At 38.2% G+C, this 25587-nt stretch overlaps 1 protein-coding gene across 1 annotated transcript in view; it reads left to right on the top strand.

The window, feature by feature from the left end:
* The window catches only part of TMEM131 (transmembrane protein 131), a 93446-nt gene that overhangs the window by 35171 nt on the left and 32688 nt on the right, over window positions 1–25587 (top strand). The window contains exons 7-19 of the mRNA XM_081946768.1: window positions 1408–1530; window positions 3065–3145; window positions 4410–4560; window positions 4645–4701; window positions 7441–7502; window positions 12735–12843; window positions 13857–13965; window positions 15442–15595; window positions 15689–15859; window positions 19357–19467; window positions 19606–19740; window positions 21205–21309; window positions 22523–22609. Of these exons, the coding sequence (XP_081802894.1) occupies window positions 1408–1530; window positions 3065–3145; window positions 4410–4560; window positions 4645–4701; window positions 7441–7502; window positions 12735–12843; window positions 13857–13965; window positions 15442–15595; window positions 15689–15859; window positions 19357–19467; window positions 19606–19740; window positions 21205–21309; window positions 22523–22609 (1455 nt within the window). The remainder of the gene's footprint in view (window positions 1–1407; window positions 1531–3064; window positions 3146–4409; window positions 4561–4644; window positions 4702–7440; window positions 7503–12734; window positions 12844–13856; window positions 13966–15441; window positions 15596–15688; window positions 15860–19356; window positions 19468–19605; window positions 19741–21204; window positions 21310–22522; window positions 22610–25587) is intronic.

Here is a 25587-nt window from a genome sequence, read left to right as displayed (position 1 = left end):
CCTCCCACTATGTCTTGTTTTTGGTTGTCATTCTTATCCAGAAGCTTGCTCCCATGGTTCATTTTCTTCATTAAATAGAATTGATCCATCTTCCAGTCATCTTGAAATGTCTATTTTTTTTAATTGGATAAATCTTCATTTCATATTATGAATTATAGGAGCCACTTATTTTCCTTCAAGCACCATTACAGCATTGTATTTGCTGAAAGTATGTGCCAGATTGTTGGTGGGTAGAAATATAAACACATCATAAGTAATGCTGCTTATAGTTAATGCTTTCTATTCATGTATGCTTTTATTTCTAGTGCACTACTCACAGAAGATTTTATTGTTGTTCACTTCTTAGGCTGTCAGAAACAAAGACTTAGAGGAAAAAATTGTTAGGGACTCTTCCTTAAATACTCTTGCTAAGTCCATTGTTAAACTCCTGTTTGCTCATTCAATGATCTTGTCCCCTGGAAAATTACCACTTTATGTACCTCTTATAGTCTCTGCTTATGCAATTACTCATCATTCCCAGTGAGCAATCAACAAATGTTCGATCTGTGTTAGAAGATTGCTTTTCCCCCTTACATTTGAACACATAACCGTCAGAGGAAAGAAATGCTATGGTCATTCTCTTATTGAATTCTACTGGAAAACTTTAATTTGTGATTCCTTAGTGATCATTCTTTTCTCAAATAAAAATTATTCATGGGGAAAAAACATTCCAACATGGTAATGTCTAAAGGTTTTGAATTACAAATATATCCTAGCCGGTGTAGCAAACAATTATTTTGCCTAAGGGTACTGGCATTTGTACTTCAACACATTAGATGAGGAAGGCTGGAAATATGCTCAGTAGTGCAATGCAATAGAACACCCACAAAATTATCTTTAAACTTTGCAAAGTTTGTGCATTTAACAATATAAAAACTATTTAAGAAGTGTAGTAAAGAACATTCTGTGGTACTAATGATTCTAATGATATTAAAAATATAAGAAGATACTTGAATGTCAAAATAAGTTTTTCCCAAAAAAATCAATGTATGAAAATAATCATAAAGTCTTATGATTCATTTTATATAAATATGTACATAATAATTTAACTTCAGTATTCTAAATTATGGAAAGGAGATAATAAAATATCAACAAAGCAAACATTTTTACTATTACTGCATTAGATGATGTTAGAGAATAACATAAAACTATCATTTCTACTGAGGGTGAAAGGCGGAAAAAATTATTTACTTGAATTTTATATGATTAGGAAATTAAGTAATGTCTGAGACTTTTTAACCTTGCAATAATGAACTTCAAATTCAGAAACAGATGTGGGACTGTCTTTAGTGCGAGAATTGGGTGAATTTTAAAACTTGGAGAAACGAAATAACCATATTGATTACTAAAAATTGTTTTCCGAAACAGGTGTTTGGAGTAGGAGTACCAAACCCTTACAGACTGCGGCCTTTTATAGGAGCAAAAGTTCCAGTGAACAGCAGTTTTTCTCCTATTATAAATATACACAATCCCCATAGTGAACCTTTGCAGGCAAGTAATAGCATTTTTATATTTATAGGTATGTTAAAGAGTTGTAATATATTACGTACAAGTAGTCTTTGACTTTTAACCAAAATAAGGGATGGAACATTTATCAATATTCAGTGAACTTATTAGTGAGGTATCACTACACCCGATTTTAGGAGCTTTTTTGCCACATTATTAAATGGATGTTAAACGAGACATCGTGACCATGACTTGGAACCTCATTCCAGCTTCCCCATTATCTTTGCTTGTCAAAAGTCAGCTGGGAAGGCTCCAAATGACGATAATGTGACTGCAGAATGCTATGACTCTCATAATTGCATGACAGTTGATGGGCCCTAAATCACAGTTGTGACTGTGAAGATGCTGCAATGATTGTAAGTGCTAGAGGTGATTGTAAATTACTTTTTTCAGCACCATCATAACTTCAGTCACTAAATGGTTATTATGTGAAAACTACCTGCATTTCATGCAGTTCTTGAAATATTTGATCTTCTCTATTTATTTTCAGGCTGGGTTATTATATCTACACTAATGTTCTGACATCAGAGTATTCTGACAGATCCAGTGCTTTGTTGGCAATTGACTGACTAGAGTACAAAAAATTGAAGCTCATTCTATCCTACTATGAGCTAGCCTATTTTTTCTGGCATGATATAATGGAAGATTGGTACCGTGTTTCCCCGAAAATACGACCTGTCCTGAAACTAAAGCTTGCCACATATTTCGGGTGGGCAAAAATATTAGCTCCCTCCCCCCCCCGAAAATAAGCCCCTTGGACAATCCCCCCCCCTCCAGCCAGGCAGAGCACCGCTCGCCGACCTAGCGGTATCCCGAAGGCACCAAGCTGCGGGAACAAGGTGGGGGACAAAGGTGCTCGTGTTGCTTGGTGCTTTCGGGGTACTGCTAGGTCGGTCAGTGGCGCTGTGCCCAGCTGAAGAGGGGGGGTTGCCGGAAAGCTGCTCTCTTGCAAGCAGGCTCCCAAAGAGCCAGGCACAGCCTCAGGGTCGAATGGCTGTGTTGCGCTGTCGCAGCAGCAACACAGCAGCCATGAGGTGACCACACTTGTGAGCAGCCACCCAGCAACCCCCCTTTCCAGCCGAGCACAGCGCCGCTGACCGACCTAGCAGTACCAGGAAAGCACCAAGCAATGCGAGCACCTGTTCGCCGCCCTCCGCCTCCTGCTGCTCGGTGCCTTCGGAATTTCTTGATATCTGGAAAACTAAACTTGGAAATTAACTAGCAAAAGGAGAATCCAATATTATAGATAGAACTCTCACTAGACAATTTGTGAATTAATTTGATTTTTTTATTCTTTAGAGAGTAATAGGGAAATACTATATAACACTGTAATTACTGGTGATTTTGCACTTCAAAATTAGGTATTTTTAAGAGTTATTTCGCAAATATTGTATCTAAGCATGTCGCCACCTTAAGACATCTAGTTTGAATTTGGATTCAAGTTTTATTAACGCTTTTAACAACTTTTTTTCTTTTATTCCCCCCCCCCCTTTTTTTTTTTTTTTGCATTTTCTCTCAGGTAGTAGAAATGTATTCAAGTGGGGGTGATCTTCATCTAGAGCTTCCAACTGGCCAACAAGGAGGAACGAAAAAATTGTGGGTAAGTGATAATTCATTGATGTTATTATCTGCTTTTGATGACAATCAAAATTAAATGCAGCATAAGCTTTTATGGGCAAAGCACTAGAGCTTCTTTAGATCAAGGGTGTCAAACACAATTTCATTAAGGGCCACATAAGGGTTGCATTTGAACTCTTTGAGCCGGGGGGTGGGTATAATCAGCTCAACATCACTTGTGTCGGCGCACCTCTGGTGGCCAACTGCTAAGGCAGGACCCTCAGACCCTCCCTCGCTCATTATAATCCCTTTCCTTCCTTCCTTCTCCTTTTTACTTCCTTCTTTCTTTCCTTTCCTTCTTTTTCTTTCCCTCTTCATTCTTCTTTCTTCCCCACTTTCCTTATGTTTTCTTCCTTGCTCTCTTCCCACTTTTCCCATCTTTTTTCTTTGTCTTTCCTTTTCCCTGTCCCTTCTTGCATGCTCAAATGCAAAAGGGGAAACATTTCTCCTTTTCTTTTTAGTTTCTTTTGCTAGCCTTCTGCCAGTGAAAAGTGAGCCCAGGGGACCATGTGTGCTCCCCGCGCCACGTTTTCGGCCACGACAGCCTCCTTCAGTTGTCTGCCAGTGAAAATGGAGCTAGCTTATCATTAATTATTGCTTTTGTTTGTGTGAATGAAGAGTTTTCAGAAATGTGAAAAGCATAGAGAAGAGGAAACACAGATACATCCTCAAATTACGACCACAATTTAGTCCAACATTTTCATTGCTAAGCAAGGCAGTTGTTAAGTGAGCAGTGCCCCATTTTATGACCGTTTTGCCAGAGTTGTTAAGTGAATCACTCCAATTGTTAAGTGTATCAGGCAGTTGTTAAGCGAACCTGACTTCCTTCATTGATTTTGCTTGTCAGAAGACAGTTGAGACGGTTACATATGGTGATCACATGACCCTGGAAAATTGCACCTGTCATAAATACATGACAGTTGCCAGATTTTGATCGTGTGATCCTAGGGATGCTGCAATAGTTGTAAGTGTGAAAACTGGGCATACATCATTTTACAATGTTTTTGTAACTTTGAACGGTTACTAAACAAATGACCTACCTCGTACAAATTGAAACCTCTTATGTTTCTTTATTGTTATGATTAGAAGCATGGTTATGGGTTTTTATATAGTGATAATAATCACTAATGGTGACTTTCTATTAAATATATAATCAACAGATCAAAATATACTCAACATTATACTAAATGGACTTCTGAACCTTTAATTTTTTTGACTCACATTTGCCACTATTGTCTATTCAACAGGAAATCCCTCCCTATGAAACTAAAGGAGTAATGAGAGCAAGTTTTTCTTCAAGAGAAGCAGATAACTACACAGCATTTATTCGAATAAAAACAAATGCCTCAGATATTACAGAGTTCATTATTCTTCCAGTAGAAGTAGAAGTTACAACAGGTTTGTGATGTAGTTTTCAATCAGTTCCATGTATTTTTCTTCTCTGGTGTAAAAGAAGCTAATTTTGATTATTTTCTTTTAAAGCTCCAGGAATTTATTCATCAACAGAAATGCTAGATTTTGGTACTTTAAGAACACAAGGTAAATCCTACATTTGAATATTTCTCATAATTATTATTGATTTAGTTACACAATTCACATCCTATCTGAATTCACATATTTATGATGGCAACTGTATATACTATAAAAATGATCATTTAAAAGAAAACACATCTTTAAATCAGCAGCACATCAGTCACCTCAAGCCTAAAAGTTTGATGGGGAACAGCCACAACATTGCTACTAGTAAAATCTAAAAGGGGGAAGGCATCTGAACTGGGGAAAAGTGTGTTCCAAAATGATAATTTTCTGTGCCATAAAAACCTGCAACTGAGCGTTGACTTTTCTAAATATCTGGAGAAAAGGAGACCAGCGTTCTGTGCAGTTTATAGAAGTAATACTGTTGAAGTGCCTCTTAGCATGCTAGAATGCAGACAGCTACATTTTGTGCCAACTATAGCTTCCAGATATTCTTTAAAGACAGCCACAAGTAAAAGAAACTGTAGTGATTCAGTCTCAAGGTAATGAAGGCCTCAATGCTTCTCTTTCAAAATAGTAAAATTTGTGCATTAAAGGTTGAAAAACGTTGTCCTAGTCATGTTCTCCACCAGCAGCTAAACCAAAAACTATAAATCCAGAAGTCCTTAGGCCATGGGCTTCTTCTTTTAAATAGTGTGCAATCAAGGGTTAGTGTAAGGACTCCTCCAAATCTGATTGTTTCTGAAAAAATAACAACTCACATTTTGTTGTGATTCGGTTTCAGTTGTTTTCCCCATCCAGACACCATGAAATAAGGAGAAAAGAATCAAGCCCTAGACAACCAATATAGGAATTCCTTAAGGTCCAATTATATATCTCTTGTTAGTGCAAACCAATGCTTTCTACCCTCTTATGCAGACAAAGAAATGAGATATCATTGTGGAATTCATTTTTGTTCTGTTCTTTAGATTTGATATATAATCATTATCTCTCAGATAGATTGTTTTTAGATATAGTGTATATATATATACCGTATTTATCGGCGTATAACACGCACAGGCGTATAACACGCACCTTCATTTTAAGAGGGAAATTTCAGGAAAAAAATTTAAATTTCAAATAAAGAACTTTGAAGCAAAATAAGGGTAGCTCAGAACTTTTTTTAATTAATATTATTACCACTTATAAGGTAAATAATGTAAAAGGACAGTAAAAGCAACTATGAACACTGCTGCTTTCACTGCTACTATCTTCCACCCTCCCTTCCTCCTTCCCTTCCTTCCTGCCTCCCTTCCAGTTCCCTCCTTCCTCTTTCCTCCTGCCTGCCTGCCTTCTTTCCCTCCTGCTTATCTATGCTTCCTTCCTTCCTTGCACCTCCCTCCCTTCTGCCTGCCTGCCTTCTTTCCTCTTTCCCTATCCTCTTATCCTTCCTTTCTCCCTCCCTCCTTCCCTGCCTCCCTTCCAGTTCCATCCTTCCCTCCTTCCTTTTTTTATTAACTTTTAGTCGGGAGTCCGGTGAGAGGAGAGACGGCTCATCCATTCTCTCCTCCTCTCACCCACACCCCCGCTGTCTAAAGCGCTTCCTTTCGCCCGCCCGAGCTCTTCCGCGGGCGAAAGAAAGCGTTTTAGTCGGGTGTCGGGGAGAGGAGAGACGGCTCATCCATTCTCTCCTCTCGCCCACACCCCGCTGAGTAGCGCTCCGCGATCCTTTTCTGTGCGCCTGGCGTTTAGATAGATAGCCGGATGTTTTAAACGCCAGGCGCACAGAAAAGCAGCTGCTTTTGGGGCGAAGCGCTCCGCAATCCTTTTCTGTGCGCCTGGCGTTTAAAACATCCGGCTATCTATCTAAACGCCAGGCGCACAGAAAAGGATCGCGGAGCGCTTCGCCCCAACAGCAGCTGCTTTTCTGTGCGCCTGGCGTTTAAAACATCCGGCTATCTATCTAAAAGGCTGCTGTTGGGGGGAAGCGCTCCGCGATCCTTTTCTGTGTGCCTGGCGTTTAGATAGATAGCCGGATGTTTTAAACGCCAGGCGCACAGAAAAGCAGCTGCTTTTGGGGCGAAGCGCTCCGCGATCCTTTTCTGTGTGCCTGGCGTATATCGCCTGGCGTATATCGGCGTATAACACGCATACATCATTTGCCCCCTATTTTTCGGGGGGGAAAGTGCGTGTTATACGCCGATAAATACGGTATTTATATACATGCTTTATTTAATTATGCATAATTTTTTGTGGTACAGATAAAGTTAAATTAAGTAAATGAAACTAAGATTAGTATCTCCAGATTAATGTACAAATTCATTTGATTGCCTTTACACTATATTTGAATATACCAGCAATAACTTCCTGCCTTGGGCTGGGGGTTGGACTGGAAAATCTTGGAAGGTCTCTTCCAGCCATGTGACACTATGATTCTACACAGTGAGTTAAAGCTTCAGTTGCATTTTGTTTCTCTGGATTAACAGTGCTCTACTTTTAAAAAAGATTTGAAGACTTGTATAATTGACTTCAAAAGCTTTCAGTTTGTTATAATTTCCTGCTCAAAATAATGGAAATATATGGATTTGCACTTGACTTTTCAACTCGCAATTATGCCCTTGGTCAATATTGATTGCTATATTAAAGAAAAAAGGAGCATTTTAAATAATCTGTTTACCAATTAAGGATTTCAATTTTCTAATTAGGACAATAAAATGCTCTTGTCCTTGGGAAACCAATATATATATATTTACAGCTAAAATTAGTTAAGTTCTGGTTTTGGGTACTAAAGTACTTATAATGCCTTCTTATATGTCTCAACAGATCTGCCAAAAATTTTAAATCTACATTTGTTAAATTCAGGAACAAAAGATGTACCAATAACTGTAAGTACTGCCTGTGTAATTTCACAATTCATTATAACTTTCCTTTCTTTTGTACACTTATATTTATATTAGTGATTTTGGGCCAAAAACTCTCTCTCTCAGGCCAACAACCCCCCCCCCCTACACACCATGTTGTGGAGAAAACAGGAAGTAGCATTAGGAATGTTTGCTGCCCTGAGTTATTTATAAAAATAACAAGGGAGTGTGAAGAAGGAAGGAAGAGAGAAAAGAAAGAAAAAGAAAGAAAGAAGGAAGAAAGAAAGAAAGAAGAAAGAAAGAAAGAAAGAAAGAAAGAAAGAAAGAAAGAAAGAAAGAAAGAAAGAAAGAAAGAAAATAAATTAGAAGTCAAAGCTTGGGTTCTGAAAGTTTAGCTCCCCTTTTCTTATGGCATGTGATGGAATAATTTGGATTCCCAGGAAGGAGGGGCTCCAGTGGGCAAAGAGTCATCAAAACCATTGAAGTTTTGATCTTTGGGGGAGAAGACAGTTAAGAAGGATTATCCTTAACTATTCCCAGTAAATATCTGTAGTGATGCAAATAGTTGCTTTAGTTTGGCAAGGTTTCTAGGTGAGGAACAATAAGAGAAAATGCTCTAGGGTAACTCCAGATGCCCTTCTTGGTTCTTGGGGCCTGACACATCATTTACATTGTCACCTATCCTTTATACGTAGTATTTACTTTTCCCAAGTCAGTATCAACCTTTGCTAGATTATCAGCTTTTGGTACCACAACTTGTCAGAGATTTATGCTACCGGTTTATAATATAAGTTAGCAGTGCTTATATAAGTAGGATTACCCTGAAGGCAGGTGGACCTAGCAAGATTCTAGACAACGAAAGTTTCTTGTTTACTAAGCATTTTGAGACTAAATTTGTATACTATTCATTTCATCTCTGGGTTATGGTTGCAGAGAAGTCTGATTGTTGAAGATCAACAATTTGTTTTTGAGAATATGCCTCATTTGACTTAATATTTCTTTGTTTCTCTGATTCATTATGTTTAATTAGATAAAGGTTCATACTTGTATCTAGGAAGTGATTAATATCCCACAGAATTATGATTGCCATAAAATTATATAGTTTTGAGACCCTCCTCTTGTCCCAAATTATTTTTGTTCAAACTATAGCCAATCAAAATACAGGTAGTCCTCAATGTACAACCACAATTGAGCCCAACATTTCTGTTGCTAAACAAGACAGTTGTTAAATGAATTTTGCCCCATTTTATGATTTTTCTTGCCAAAGCAGTTAAGTGAATCATTGCAGTTGTTAAGTTAGTAACACGATTGTTAAGTGAATCTGGCTTCCCCATTGACTTTGCTTGTCAGAAGGTTGCAAAAGGGGATAACACTGCAAAATAAATATGACTCGGTTGCCAAGTGTCTGAATTTTGATTGTGTGATCAAGGGGATGCTGCAGCGGTTGTAAGTGTGAAAAACAGTCAGAAGTCACTTTTTTCAATGATGTAACCTTGAATGGACACAAAATGAACTGTTGTAAATTGAGGACTACCTGTATTCACTTTTAGATCAAAGTTCTGGAGGCGATACTGGTGTGCATTCTGTCTAAAGTTACCAGAGTGCTAAAAATGGGATGTTGGCACATTTGCAAAGTAGCAGTGTTTTTATAGTGTCCTAATCAGTTTTCTCATTTGTTGTTTCAATTAGGAGAGTGGTTGAGCAGAATGTTTGTTTGTACATATTCTTGAATTGCTCTTTTAAATCTAATGTAGCTTTATTTTTTCCTCATCTTCCACACAGAAAATTGAATCATTGGGTTATGATTAGTTAGTAGCTTGCAGAGCCAGCAGTTGGCTGGTTTGGCCTCTAAATTGAGGATAACATTAACAAACAAACCTTAATATAAAAGCAATTGCTGGACTCAGATTTAGAAACTCGAAAAACGTATTTGTTAGCGTCTAGCATGTAGCAATTCTCTAAAGATAAAATATGCATAATCACATTGTTATAGAAGAGACACCATATTTTCTGGTCTATAAGACGCACTCCCACCACCCAAGCAGTGGGGATTGCCACCACCTATTTCCAACTCCTATCGCCACCACAGAATGGCAGCAGCAATAGGCAGTGGCGATCCCCACTGCCTAGAACAGATGATTGGCGGTATTCCGGGAGGCCGATCCAATTGTCAATCAGCTGCTTAGCAGCAAAAGGTCCAGCATTCCCAGCAGAGGCAGCAGACACAGAGGAAGCAGAAATTGGCAGGGTTTCCAGTCAGCCAGCCCACTGATCAGCGGGGCTACAGGAGACTGGGATCCAGCTGTCGCTCAGCTGACCAGTGGTGGACGCAACAGAGGGGAGCCCTGACGACCCACATGCTGGGGCTGTGATAACGTGCCGAAGCTGACCAGACTGCTGTTTGCTGCAAGGATGCTAGCCAGATGAATACCGGATGGATGCTGGGAGGCAGAGGCAGATTTTTTTGTTTGTTTTAATCCTCTAAAGCTAATGTGTGTCTTATGGTCTGGAGTGTCTTATAGACGGAAAAATATGGTAAATACATCTGACACAATTTGTAGCCTAAGAAATATTTCATGAATCCCTGGATCTGATCTGTTACCCATCATGTGGCTTAAATGGTATCAATAAAAATATCCAGTATCCAGAATTATCTATGGATACTTTCTAAACAATATACTATTGAGTTCAAGAAATAAATTTACAGTAATTGAACATAAAACTGCTGTTGTTAATCATAATAGTAGAAAAATACAAATAATCCTGCTTGACAGAACCCATTTCCATGTTTGTTGTTAAATTATTTAGCTAATTATCTTCGTTGGGATTATTTGATAGCCCTATTCACTAGTATTTTACTTTTGGCTATAAGGTGAGATAGAAATATAATAATGATAGTAATATCCTGTAGAATCCTAATTGCTTGATCAATGACACTTTACAGCAAAATTGGTATATATATTTGAACTTATCCTAACAGTTAAAATATTTTTCATATAAGTAGGAAAGCACAACTTTTTGTATTGTGGACATTGTTTCAGCATGCTTTGAGAGCAAAGAAGTCTATTTCAAACTCCATTCAAATGTCATGAGAAAGGCCAAGACTATATTTAGCTGAAATCTGATCTAGATAGTCCTAGGATTAAATTCTTTCAGTATTTTCTAACACTATAGCCAATTTCTATAGCCACTAATGTGTTTATTCTTTTACAATCATTTATCTCAAAGCTTATGAATTTCAGAAAAAAGGAAATGTTAATAGTGAAATAGCCAAAAAGCTGTAATTATTTGGTTTCCATGCCAGAAACTATCCATCAAGAATAAGTAACTCAGTAACTTCCCAATATTTTGCACTACAGCTGTATTTCTGCCAGTAACTATGTTGGCTGAGCTTGATGAAAGTTCAAAACTTTTGATGAATGCTGCAATAATGCCTTTTATTGCCTTATATTTACATTTATATTGGCAGTTTTGCTTTATTTTTGAGTTCATAGGTGTGTCAAAAATTCCGATACAACCCAACCAAAACTTGTCCATAAGATTTATGATTCTTCCAATAGCTCCATGCCAATGCCGGGGAAAACAGGTGATGATTTGTAGGAATGAGAGGTAAGGCTACGTAAAGACATGCGTAGGAAATTGCCATGATCTCAGTAGCTGGTTATTTTGGATACCTACAAGCTCACCTAATTAGCAGAACCAGATGTGGGAATAAAGGAAAGGTTACACATAGCCGGTTATCTTTTAGCTCATTATCTCACCGAGCAAAGGCAGGAGTCAACCTTGGCATGAATAAGCTTTCTGGATTCACTAGGGAAGAAATGGGGGGAGTAAACCAAAACAATGTGTTGTTGCTCTGTGGTTTGCTTGTAAAAACTATATAAAAGCCAAATAAACTCTGCGAAGGCAGAGAGATATTTTGGACACAAACTGCCATGATTGATTTCTGAAACCTACAATGATTATTGTTTTGAGACCTTAGTTGCACCAGAAGAATTGCCCCACAGGTGACTAGATGTAGGGCCCTAAGGCCTTAGGAACAACATAGACTTGCAGCCTGTAAGGTTTTGTGATTAAAATATTTTTTCTGCAGTGGTTCCACTTCTTCATTAGTAGGAGGTTTCAGTTGCTGTGTGAGGGCGGAAAGTTGTATATCCATCAGTCAGGTTGCTGTAACACATCCCACATGAGCTACATTTTAAGATGCCTTTAGAAGCTTCTATTAATCTAAAGTGCAATGGGCCTTTTGCTAAAATTGAGCATAGTATTTCAGCCTATGCTACCATCACTATACTGGATATTGTTCAATTTCTGAATCCAATTCAAAGTGCTAGTTAGGCTCACGTGACTTGGCTCTTTTATATGTAGACAACCATCTCATAACAAGATCTACTAAGCCACATGCATCGTAGAGGTATGGGATGTCCTGAACCTCTCTGCCCTTTCAGATATGCCAGTATACCAGGTTATATGGAGGTGAGGAAGCACAGGTGAAAGGAGCCACCAACTCCACTGATAATGCTCATTACATTTTTTGGACCAACTCTATTGGATGTTATTATAATATTTTAAATTCCTATTGCATGGCAACATCAAAAATAGGAAAATGATAAAACTTATAACTGTGGTAGGATCCTATCAATTTAAGCAGTGCATTTTTTTATTTTTGAAGACATTTATTAAAGAACTTCAATCACATTCAAAGTCAATGTTTAAAAGGCAGGGTGGTAGGTAGTTTTATTGTCATTTTGCATGCTATAACTTAATATATTTTTAATTTCGACTTTATGAAACAGATATTGATTAAAACAAATTAAAATTGTGCAAGTTGTATATTTTCTTTCATAACATGCAATATGCCTAAGAGTTGACTTTCTTTTTAATGTAATGTAGGAGGCGACCCAGTATTATTTTTATACAAATCTAAAATGTAAGGGCTTTAGGTTTCTTTGTAATCCAAATTATTATGGATTGCTGTCATTCTAATGTATTTTTGTGATAGCATACAGTTCTAGTCATCATATTGTCTAACCTAAGAAATAAAAGTTAAAAAGATACAATGAAATGTTAAATAAGTGTTTGAGAATTAAAATTAATGTGTGCTTTTATTGTAAATTGTGTTTTTTTAAATTCTGACAATGCTCTAATGAATATTTTCAATAATGAATGGAAGATCTGAGATAATTATAACTAAAAATAATAGTAGTGGATTGAATTGTTTATTAGTGTGCAAAAACAACTTTGCTTCTTTTTCAGAGTGTTAGACCCACACCCCAAAATGAAGCTATCACAATCCATTTCAAGCCAATTACATTGCGAGCTTCTGAAAATAAATATACCAAAGTTGCAACTATTAGTTTTGATGGTACGTGATAATCTTGGTAATAGCGTTCAGTGAAATCAAAATATATTTTTAAATTTTAGTTTTTATTCAAAGCTAAGAATATTTTAATGAATATAAATAAATGTATTACTATTTGCTTTTATTTTGAAAATAGTTATTTAATATTATACATTTAGTAAATCTTTATCTAGGGGACATAACTAATTACAATCAATACCTCATGTGGATTTCAACAGGTTGCATGAATTACTTGCAAAAGTAGTTAATTTAAAAGAGGAATCAGTGAACACAATCAGGGATAAATTGATTTATGACTGCATATGATTGGTTGTTCATCAGATTGCAGCAAACATAGCATACCGCAACTTCAGCAAAGTTCTAAAGAGGCTCTCATGAGATTTTTATGTAGAGGATGGCAAAGATAGAGTGAGCTACACTACCATTAAATGCTTAAGAAGCTAGCTAATGATTATATTCAGTGAGTGTTCATCAGCAACTTAAAAGGAAAAAAAAACATTTGAGGAACTTTGGGAGGAACTGAGTATGTTTAGCTTGGAGAAGAAAAGTCTGCTGAGTGACAGCTGTCTTCAAATTTTTGAAGGACTGCCATGTTGAAGATAAAATTGATAAAATGGTTATTCCAGGAAAGAAGGATTCTGTGCTGCTGCTTTAAATATTTCAGCAGATGCCATTATAATGTAGTAATGGATTCAAGCAGTGAGCTGGAGTTTGGACTATTATATATTATCTGCATGGTCTCCTCCAATCCTTAAATTTTACTGTGTATTATCTGCTTCAATATACAGTAGTACACAAAACAATTCAAAGTGTAGAATCTGTTGAAGACTCTGTTTTCTCCTTTTGACTAAAAAAATAAATGAATACTTCACTTTTAGTTAGTAGTTAATGTCTTAAAGTATTATGCTTAAATATCAAAATAAACAGTTACATTCTGATATGTGTTAAAATATGTATAGTTAAAACTATAAACATTGATTCTTTTTATTCATGTATGTGTATGCAAATGTATATAGCATCAAAAGCAAAACGACCTGCACAATTTTCTGGAAAAATAACTGTGAAAGCAAAAGAGAAGACCTATTCAAAACTTGAAATTCCATATCAGGCAGAAGTATTGGATGGGTAAGGTTACATTAGCATGTGTTTTTGAAAATTGCTTTGCATTTTTGACTTTGCACAACATTTTATAGACAGGTAGTTAAACAATTGCATAGCTCTTGATAGCGATGTGAAATTACTTCAGGCTTGCGGGATATAGTTTATTTGAAGAGTGTCAAAGCAAGATTATGATTTTTCCATTGTTTTCCTGGATTTGGGGAAAGAGCAGTATATATCCTTCACTATTGATTTCTATTAAATACAATGTAATTGAACTGGATAGTATGGAATAATTTATCAGAATCATTTTATTGAAATTCAAATAGAGGGTATGTCTGTATAGGGGGGGGGCACCCTTTGGCCGTGGCCCAGTACTGGGCTGTGGCTGGTTCGGAAGTGAGTTGTATGAGTGGTAGGCCGGCGCACGCAACTCAACTCGCGTGACCAAGCAATGAGCCGATCCACACCAACCCAGTTGGAAGGGCCAGTTCCTCCCTCTCCTCCCCCCTCAGCGGGCTGCCAAGCTACAAAGATTGGGGACCACTGCTATATAGCCTTGGAGTTGGAAGTTGCCCACTCTTTGTTTATTTGAATGACTTGTATGTCTAATTTTGGCAGAATATATTAATTGGGATATATTTGTTTGTTTGTTTGTTCGTTTATTTGGGAATTTATATTGCTGCCTATTCACATATGGCGACTCAAGGCAGCTTACAAGAATAGAAAACATATATAAACAATAAAACTAATAAAAGAGAGAACCATATGATAAATTAATATAATAATAAAATAACCCCTCGCCCCAGCAACAATACATCCCACGAGCCATCAAATGAGCTTCATCCTGCTCTGTGTTCCCCAGGACTGCTGGCAGAACTAGGCCTACAGTGCCTTCAGGAAGAGAGAGTGGGAGCTATTCTAATCTCTGGGGCAATGAAGTTCCAGAGAGAGGGAGCCACCATGTAGACGTCCCTTCTTCTGGGTCCCACCAGGTGTATCTTCCTAAGGGATAGGATCCGCAACATAACTTGGTCCCAAACCATGAAGGGCTTTAAAGGTGACAACCAGCACCTTGAATTGCACCCAGAAGCAAATCTGCAAACAATGCAGCTCCTACAGGAGAGGTGATAGATGTGCACACTGAAATGTGCATAAAACCATGCGTACTGCTGCATTTTGCACCAAATGGAACTTCCGGATGCTGTTCAAGGGTAGCCCCATGTAGAGCGTATTGTAATAGTCAAGATGGGAAGTGACTAGGGCATGAGTGACTGTGAGTAGGGCTTGTTGGTCCATGAAGGGCATAACTGGTGCACAATCCACAGTTGCACAAAGACCCTCCTGGGCTTTTAATCTGGAAATGAAGAATAAGTTTGGGTTTAAAACTCTTTTTGCAGAAGTACTATATTAAACTTTCCAAAACAATCTTAATTCAATATTGTTAGAAAGAAATGTGTAATAACTACTATTCTCCCCCTCAATGTTGTTCTTTTGAAATAGATATTTGGGATTTGATCATGCAGCAACATTGTTTCATATTCGTGACAGTCCAACAGACTCTGTGGAAAGATCAATCTTTTTAACAAACACATTCAATTTTGCAGTCTTCATTCATGATATAATACTTCCAGAAGAAATCAAAGCAACATTTAAAGTAAGCTCCGTTATATATGGCATTATTTTTATAACTATTCAATGTTACACAAATTGTGTTTAAAGTTAACTGTTACTTTATTTATTAAACTAGGTTCACAACTTCAGCAAACCAGTTTTAATTCCACCAAATGAATCCAGATATATTTTCACTCTTTATTTTGTGGCTTCTTTATCATCTTTCCACATTGATAACAATATTCTGCTCATTACCAATGCCTCTAAATTTCATCTACCTGTGAGAGCATATACTGGGTTTTTAGATGTGAGTACTACATCATTTGACTTTTTCCCCTCCCTTGTTTTGAAAATCGCTGAGTTTCATTGTAATTTTATATGTAGTGAAGTGTTTTATCTGAACCCAAAATGAAACTTCAAATTTTAGTCTTTCCATTTACTTAAATCTAAATTAAAGGATATGCACTAGCTGTAGAATTCACTTCTGCCCTAATTTGGTGCTTTGGAAAATAGCCTGATGAAATCAGAAGTTGCCAAGTATAGGAGGGATCTAAATCCAAAGAGAAACGCCTTCTCCCATTGGCTAATGTCAGAAAGAGTGCAGGGATACATAACTGTTTTACTGCTAGATTTTTAGCAGAATACAATTAAATGTTCAAGCAGAGTAGACTTCTTTGAAATTCATCAGTTTCACAGAAAGAGACATGTGCTTGGATCTAAGATTTAAATATTTTTAATTTTCAAATAAATACTTGAAATATGTCTCATGAAAAATGCAAATTTGGGGTGGAAAATAAAAACCTTGGATTAGTTGGCCACATGAAAAGGAGAGATTGAAAATATGCAGGTATCATTGAGCATCCTTTTGCAAGACAACTATAGTTTCATAGAAACAGATGCTCTATTCCTTTTTAAATTCTGTTTTTAAAAAGAATGCTGTGTCTAGAGAAAAATCAGATGATACTTGCAGGTATTTTGTTACCTGCTATGTAAATAAACCATTCCATAATTCAAGAAAGTATGTGAATAATGTAATATTTTGATTTGGTCTTCCAGCGTAGATTTACCAGCCGCATTTGTGGATTTACCAATTTTTTCGACCTCATTCTTCTCCCTTCTATCTCTCCCCATTTTATGTAAAAAGCAAATGAAATGCTATGAATAGGGGGAGAGTTTTGTTTCAGCACCTTTTTTTTTGCAGGGAGGGGGACTAAAAAGTCTGTCCCGGCTTTTTTGTTTTTGTTTTCTTTATTGAAGAAATCTGGGTTTGGGGGGGGGGTGAGATTAAGCAAGAAAAGGAGTTTGGGAAGATTTATTTTCATGCAAAGGAGACTTCCCCAAAGCCTAAAAGAGGTTTGTAGTCTCCTGACAGTTAGCTAATCAAGGCAGAAGCCAAACCACAAGCATAGCTTCATTGGCTAAGTGTAGAAGCTTGTTTGGAAGCCTCACTGACATTAAAATGCAGTGCTGGGCCCTAATCTAAATAGGTTTTTCCCTCCTCCTGGACTATTTTTTAGTTTACAAACCTTTTTGTTGTTTGTCTGCTTCCTTTATGGACCCAGCTGTGTGGCAGGTCTCCTAGGGCCTCCCCCATCCATAAGGTGCCCCATGTTCACTTAACAACTTGTGTGTTTGTTTAATGGTGGCATCAGGGAGAACGGGGGTGGGCAAGGCTGTCTTACTTAATGGTTGTCACTATTTGCGACTATAACGGCAGACTGCATTATGATTATAAATCAAGGACTAACTGTACAGTGCACAAAAGTTTCATACTAATACACACACACACACACACACACACACACACACATATACAGTTGCAAGAAAAAGTATGTGAAGCCCTTGGGATTACGTGGAGTTTTGCATGAATTGGTCATAAAATGTGCTCTGAACTTCATCTAAGTCACAACAATAGAAAAACAATCTGCTGAAAATAATACTACACAAATATTAGATGTTGCCATGGTTTAATTGAACATAACATGTAAACATTCACCGTGCAGGGAGGAAAAAGTATGTGAGCCCCTAGCCTAATGACTTCTCCAAGAGCTAATTGGAACCAGGAGTGAGCCAACCTTGACTCCAATCAGTGTGATGATATTGGATGTGTTGCTGACAGCTGTCCTGCCCTTTAAAAACACACAACTGTTTTGGGTTTATTGGTTTCAAGAAGCACTGTCTGATGTGAACCATGCCTCGCAGAAAAGAGCTCTCAGAAGACCTTCGATCAAGAATTGTTGACTTGCACGAAGCTGGAAAGGGTTACAAAAGTATCTCCAAAAGCCTTGATGTTCATGTGTCCACGGTAAGACAGACTGTCTACAAATGGAGAAAGTTTAGCACTGTTGCTACTCTCCCTAGGCATGGTCGTCCTGTAAAAATGACTGCAAGAGCACAGCGCAGAATGCTTCATGAGGTAAAGAAGAATCCTAGAGTGTCAGCTAAAGACCTACAGAAATCTCTGGCACATGCTAACATTTTTGTTGACACATCTACAATAAGGAAAACATTAAACAAGAATGGAGTACATGGGAGGACACCACGAAGGAAGCCATTGCTGTCCCCCCAAAAAATATTGCAGCACGTTTGAAGCTTGCAAAAGAGCACCTGGATGTTCCACAGCACTACTGGCAAAATATACTGTGGACAGACGAAACCAAAATTGAGTTGTTTGGGAAAAACACACAACACTATGTGGAGAAAAAAAGACACAGCACACCTACATCAAAACCTCATCCCTACTGTAAACATGGCGGAGCGAGCATCATGGTTTGGGGCTGCTTTGCTGCCTCAGGACCTGGACGGATTGTTGTCATTGATGGGAAAATGAATTCCAGAGTTTATCAAGACATTTTGCAGGAAAATGTATGACCATCTGTCCGCCAACTGAAGCTCCGCAGAGAATGGGTGATGCAACAGGACAATGACCCAAAGCATACAAGTAATTCAACAAAAAAAATGGCTTCAACAGCACAGAATACGCCTTCTGGGTGGCCCAGTCATAGTCCTGACCTCAACCCGATTGAAATGCTGTGGCATGACCTTAAGAGAGCAATTCACACCAGACATCCCAAGAATATTGCTACACTGAAACAGTTTTGTGAAGAGGAGTGGTCCAAAATTACTCCAGATCGTTGTGCAGGTCTGATCTGCAACTACAAGAAACATTTGGTTAAGGTTATTGCTGCCAAAGGAGGGTCAACCAGTTATTAAACCCAACGGTTCACATACTTTTTCCTCCCTGCACTGTGAATGTTTACATGTTATGTTCAATTAAACCATGACAACATCTAATGTTTGTGTAGTATTATTTTCAGCAGACTATGTTTTTCTATTGTTGTAACTTAGATGAAGTTCAGAGCACATTTTATGACCAATTCATGCAAAACACGTAATCCCAAGGGCTTCACATACTTTTTCTTGCAACTGTGTGTATGTATGTATGTGTGTATGTATGTGTATATATGTATGTGTATATATATATGCATATTTAAAGTGGGTAGGACAGAAATGAACCTGCATAATAGTTTTAGAACATAGGGTTTAGTTACTTATACTGCTCCATTTAAACATCTTGACTTGGCACACTAGTGAATTCAGATACTGGCTTTTCTGTAGAGGTGTGATCTCAAGCCAGATAGCTGAAAGGCAAATACAATGTTATTACAATGATTATTTATACACATCTAAATATTCTAGTGAATAAATAATGTTGGTGTGGCAATAAAATTTGGGCTAGTCACTATATTAACAGATATATGAGGTATCTTCTTTTAATACAATTAATATTGTTATTCTTTTTAGTATTTTATATTGCCCCAAAAACCTGATGAACAAATAATTGACTTTGGTATATTAAGTGCCACGGAAACTAGCACAATTATGTTTGCAGTGCTTAACAGTAACCCAATTCAGGTAAGAACCCTCCTTCCTTCCTTCCTTCCTTCCTTCCTTCCTATCTATCTATCTATCTATCTATCTATCTATCTATCTATCTATCTATCTATCTATCAATCATTCATATTTATGCTAATGCTATCCTATTTTTTTAAGCTTTTCCTAAAAAGCTGGAATATTATAGGTGATGGTTTGACCATAGAACTCCTAGCTGCTGAAAAAGGCAATAGAACTACAATAATTGCTAGTCTTCCAGACTTGGAAAAGGCCAGTATATTGGATCAAACTTCGGTAAGTTACATATTTCTTGAAGTTCCTTACTACCTATTGAATTTATTCTCTAGTTAAAAAACATGTATTATGATTTAAACTTTTAATAACATAGTTGATCCCAGTATATTTAATGTGTCTGTTGTTTTCACAAGATAAGAAGCAATTCCTGGTAGTCTTGACTCTTCCACCTGTTAAAAAAAAGTAGAAATTTATTTCAAAGTGATAAAAATAAAAATACCCTCATTTGATAATCTAACCTTGGCTAATCTTGGAAGATAAGCAGGGCTGTCTGATAATGTTTTGACGGGAGACTTTCTGTGGATTCCAGAGCTGTTGGCTTGATTGGGGAAATGAAAAAAAAATTCTGAAATAAATTAATGGCAAACCAATTCCATAATGCCCCCAACAAAAGTGCAGGAATATGTCTAAAACAGTGACTGCATACTGCATCCAGCTTCAAGATTATTTTGTGAGCCTTTTCATCAATCACTGCTAGAGAAGAATGATAAAAAGCAGGAAGGCAACACATTTCCAATTCTTTGTTAGTCTGATGACAAAGTGTGCTATGCAGTGATCTCAAACTGCAACTTGTCATAGGACAGACCAGGGGCAGCTAATTTCTACCACAACTGCTAAAGTTCCACCTTTCTATGACTTAGAATAGGAAGCACTGCTTTGTTCCTGGACAGGTAAGCTCAGGGATACCTGCACTCCTAACTTTACATCAAGACATCTTCACACCATTGCTGGGGTCATGCCAAGTTCATCACCATTCTTCTTAATTTAAAGCAAGGATAAATGTGACAGTGGGAGCAGGGAGCAGGAATTTCTTTATATGCAACTAAAGTGAAGTCAACTCTCAGCTTAACCCACCCAGATACAGAACCACACTTCTCATCCTGAAGCTATAGCAGTGAGAACTGTGGTAATGACAGGTGGGTCAAGTTCCTGCACTGGTCTAAGGCTTTTTCTGGTATCTTAGTTAAGAAACTCCTCATCAGATAAGCAATAATAGGATCTGGATATCCTCTGCATCGTAAGGCCATTTAGGTTCACTATGGGGATGCTCAATCATTCTCAGAAAGAATAAGCAGTTATGCCAGCATTGTGCTGATTGTAGACTTCAATTAATATTATTGCTGCTGCAGTATTAAGAAATGCCTTATTGCCACAAAACTACAGAAAAAGGAGGAACTGCATACTTTTTTGCAGTATTTGTTTTAATTACAAGAATTCAGAGCCTTATCAGATTTCAGTGCTGTGTCCATTGGGATAATAATAAATATGCATGCAGCCTTCAAGATAATTTGAGCTGAACACAGTTGTTCTAAAATATATTGTCTGATACAAATAACAATTGATGGGCAATTTACATCTAAAGCAAATGAATAAAGCATAGAAATCATTCAGATAACTCTTAATTTTGGGGGGGAGGGGGAATAGGAGACTAAGTTGGAGTATATAATTACTTTTATTTTTCAGGTAACATTGATGCCTGGTTCATATACTGTATTCAGAGTAAGATTATTACCAAAAGAACTTGAAGGGATCCATGATGGAGCTATACAAATCACAACAGATTATGAGGTATTTCTAAATTGTAAATTATATTATATTATATTATGTAAATTATATTGAGCCTGGAAGTATTACGTATGAAAGTAGAAACCAAACTAAACAAATTTAAAAAGGAAAAACACGTGTACTTCCAGATAGCTATTTTGATTTACAACTACTGATCTTTTTTTGCTATTATTTGTTATAATCCTTGATTACTATTTTAGAGATAACCGTTGACTTATGAATGATCATTTAAACATTGTTCAAATAGAGAATGAAAAGAGTGCTTCACAGCCCCTAAAACATCCCCCCCCCCCTATTATTTGACTGCATGTTGGGTGCTTGGCAACTAGGTCACATTTTCGCCTGGTTATTAAGTTCCCCATGATCATGTGATGAACATTTGCAGTCTTTTCTGCCAGCTTCTAATGGGGAAGCCAGCAAGGAGGGTTACAGATGGAGGGGAGCTGAAATTCCTCAGTAGGCTGCAGGAAAAGAAGAGAAATCTTAAGGGTTCCAGCTCTATCTACAGTCTGCTGTGCATCCTACATACAACTTGCACAGAAATGAGGTGGCATCCTTTGGTAGACTTCAGGAACATTTGAGAGTGAAAGGGCTTCCTGTGGCGAGGAATTGAGTTCCACTTAACTTTCTAGGAGATCGTATAATGACTGTAACTGGAGTGCCAGAACTGCAGTTGTTGAGTGAAGCAATTGCATGGGCATCTTGCTTAACGACTGTGTTGCTCAGCGGCCAACATAGCGTCCCAGTTGTGGTTGTAAATTGAGAACTGCCTGTATGAACAACTTCTGTCAAAACCAGAAGTTTTACTTCTTTTTATAAGTTTGTTTTCTGAAAGTAAGTTACATTAATTTGATATTTTTATAACTTGGCCAAGTACACAGGAAAAGTACTAAATTGCTATAACATAAAAATGACCCAGACCCCCCAAAAATGCAAAGCACAGGGCAGTTTGATTTCTTTAAGAAGCACTAGCTTCTTAATCACAAATCTGATACAGGAAGGTATGAATTTTTTTTTTGTTTCTGATTTTCAATTCTGGAGTAGTCGATCTTTGAAAAGAATGGTGGACATTTTTAAGGAAACCTAAGCGTACATATGTTTTACAAAATAGATTTTCATAGTGCATAAAATATTATCAGTAGAAATGTGTTGATACAAAAATTAATCTAAGATTCAGATTATTACATTTGTATATTGCTTCCTCCCTTTTCTTTAGATCCTAACAATTCCTGTGAAGGCTGTTGTTGCTGTAGGCTCCTTGAGTTGCTCTCCAAAACACATTCTGCTTCCACCTTCCTTTCCGGTAAGCTATTATTTGGCATTTTCAAAAGATTCTTCTTGGTTTTTAGCTTTCGTGTTAGGTTAGAGGAAAGTTTTGCTAAATAAATGGTATGCTGATACTGCAGGAATTCATTGACTGCTTTGCACTATGAGGCAATTAAATGTTGGATTGTCTTTATTTTTTAGCAAACTTGGTGTGCTTTCCTAACTGGTTCATTCATAATTATAAAAGGCTGAGTAACACTAATCTCTAAGAAGTAATATTAAGTGTTTCAATTATATTTCTGACTTAATAAGCAACTTTGTTAAAACAGGTTTTTTGGCCTTATTTTTGATTCAAGGCAATTTCTTTTTATGTTCTTTAAGAATAAGTGCAAGTAATTCCCATGCTACTGCACATTCAAAAATATAAATGCTTATACTCTTGTCAGTTTAACTAGAGTAGAGTAATTTGTAAAATGGAGAAAAGGGAGAATAAGCTAAATTATGTTTTACATCAGTAGACTTACCGTATTTTTCGGAGTATAAGAAGCACTTTTTTCTCTCAAAAAAGGCTGAAAATCTGGGTGCGTCTTATACACTGAATACATCATATTTTGCCTCCCGAAGCCCGCCTCCTTCAACAAAACGGCTGTGCATGTCCTTATGAAGGCTTTCAGAGAGCTCCTGGGGGCTGGGGAGGGCAGAAATGAGCAAAAATGGGCCGTTTCTCCTCCAGCCCCCCCAACAGCACTCTATAAGCCTCCATAAGGCTATTCATGCAATTTGTTTGACAAAAAACAGGCCTGTTTTTCTGAAAAATGGGCCATTTCTTGTGAAAAACAGGCCATTTTTTGCTCGTTCCCCCCCCCCCAGCACTCTGCAATCCCCCTCAAGGCTATTCATGCCTTCTTCTTTTTTAAAGGGCCCGTTTTTGCAAAAAACGGGCCGTTTTTGGAGGTTTGCAGAGTGCAAAAACTCCCCCCCCCCTTTTGGAAAGCTCTTTAACTGATGGATGAGAATTACCGTATTTATTGGCGTATAACACGCACTTTTCCCCCTGAAAAATAGGGGGCAAATGATGTATGCGTGTTATACGCCGATATAATACCGCACAGCGGCTGCTAGGAGCGTTGGTGCCACTGCGCTGCGGTTGCTGTGGCTCTGGCTGAAGCTCCCACCGGGCACGATCCCTCTCAGCTCGCGGCACAGATTTGGTTGCCTCCTGCCGCCCGGGGGCCACCCTCATCTTGGGGCCCTGCGCTAAGTTGCCGCCATCTTCGTCCGGGAGAAGCACTTTTTTGGTGGGGAGCGCACGGCCCTTTGCGTCATCTCCTCCTGCGCCGCCAGCCTGGTGCATTGGCAGCAGCGGCGGCGGCGCAGCGTGCTCTGCTTTCTTTCGACTGGGGAGGGGGGTCGGAGGAGGAGAAGAGAGACGAGGGAAGGGGAGAGATTTGGGGAATTGCCTGCCACTCTTGTGGCTCATCCTCGCCGCTTTTAGGATCCCCACCGCTGACGTTCTGGCTCAAGGGGGAAATCTCCCAACTCTCCTCCATCGCCCTTCAAGGAAGATGGATGCACCGGGGATCCTCCGGGGTGAGTGCCTCCGGCGTGTCCCTTGCATCGCTTTAAGGCATCGGTTGCGGAAGACCCAGTTTCCATTTGGACCTGCGCGCCCCTTTCCCCAAAGCTCTAACCTATGGCGCGTCTAGCGGCTCTTTCACCTACAGGCAGCCGCCAGCTCTTCCCGAGCCACTTCGTAGTGCAGAAGGCACGCAGTTGCATACAACTTTCTCTTCTGGCTTTTGCGGTTCCTTTTTATTTATTTTTTTAAAGAAGAGAAGCTGTGCGCTGGAGTCTGACCGGAGTCCTTTTGCCGAGAGAGGAGCAAAAAGCGCTAAATCCCGTTTTGCCGAAAATCAGCCCTTTCGCGCTATTCTCTTAGTTCAGAATTTGATTGAAGCAAGTTCTTTTTCGCAGGGCTAGAAGGGGGGGGGACCTTTCGCGTTAACTGTATTTAATAACAAGGACACTGCTATGTTATGCATTCTATGTACCTGTGCGGTAACGCTTTGGAGTAATACAGATTTTGCCTTCCTAACTGAACTTGATGGTAAGGACATTCCTTCCAATTCTGAAGCTTATTGCATCTACTATAGAGAGAAGTGTTGGTGTTTGAGGGGCTGGAGTAGGAGATAACAAGCCAGTCTGTTCTGTCCTGCTGCACCCCTTATTAAAGTAACTAATCAGAGGGTGGGGGATAGTCTAGTTTTAGCCTTTAAAATAGGTTCTTGCTCTCTTCTTGAAGGGAGAAAAAAACTGCAGGTGAATTTAAGGGGAAGATCAGGCAGCATTTAATGCCTATCCACCTATTACATCCAGATACCTCCAAGACTATTCATACTAATATTGTAAAAACAGAATATCCAAGTTTCTTTGTTAAAACAGTTGCTTTTACTGTCCTTTTACATTATTTACCTTATAAGTGGTAATAATATTAATTAAAAAAAGTTCTGAGCTATCCTTATTTTGCTTCAAAGTTCTTTATTTGAAATTTAAATTTTCTTCCTGAAATTTCCCTCTTAAAATGAAGGTGCGTGTTATATGCCTGTGCGTGTTATACGCCGATAAATACGGTAGATTGATCAAGTGTCAAAGTCTTAGGTGCTGCAGATTGTCAGTGATTTCCTTCTCCAGCACATGGATAAATACACCTGGAAACATCTACCTACCTACCTACTCTCTCTCTCTCCCTCCCTACCTACTATATTCCCCCCCTCTCTCTCCCTCCCTCCCTCTACCTACCTACTCTCTCTCTTTCTCTCTCCCTACCTATCTACTGTATTTCCCTCTATATTTCTCTCCCTCCCTCCCTCTACCTATCAACCCACCTACTCTCTCTCTCCCTACCTATCTACTGTATTTCTTTCTCTATTTCTATTTCTCTATCCCTCTACCTACCTACACACACACTCTCTCTCTCTCCCTACCTACCTACTGTATTTATCTTTCTCTATTTCT

The sequence above is a fragment of the Natrix helvetica genome (genome assembly GCF_964273705.1).
Source record: "Natrix helvetica genome assembly, chromosome: 3".
Classification (NCBI taxonomy): Eukaryota; Metazoa; Chordata; class Lepidosauria; order Squamata; family Natricidae; genus Natrix; species Natrix helvetica.
This window is presented reverse-complemented; position numbering and strand designations above follow the sequence as displayed.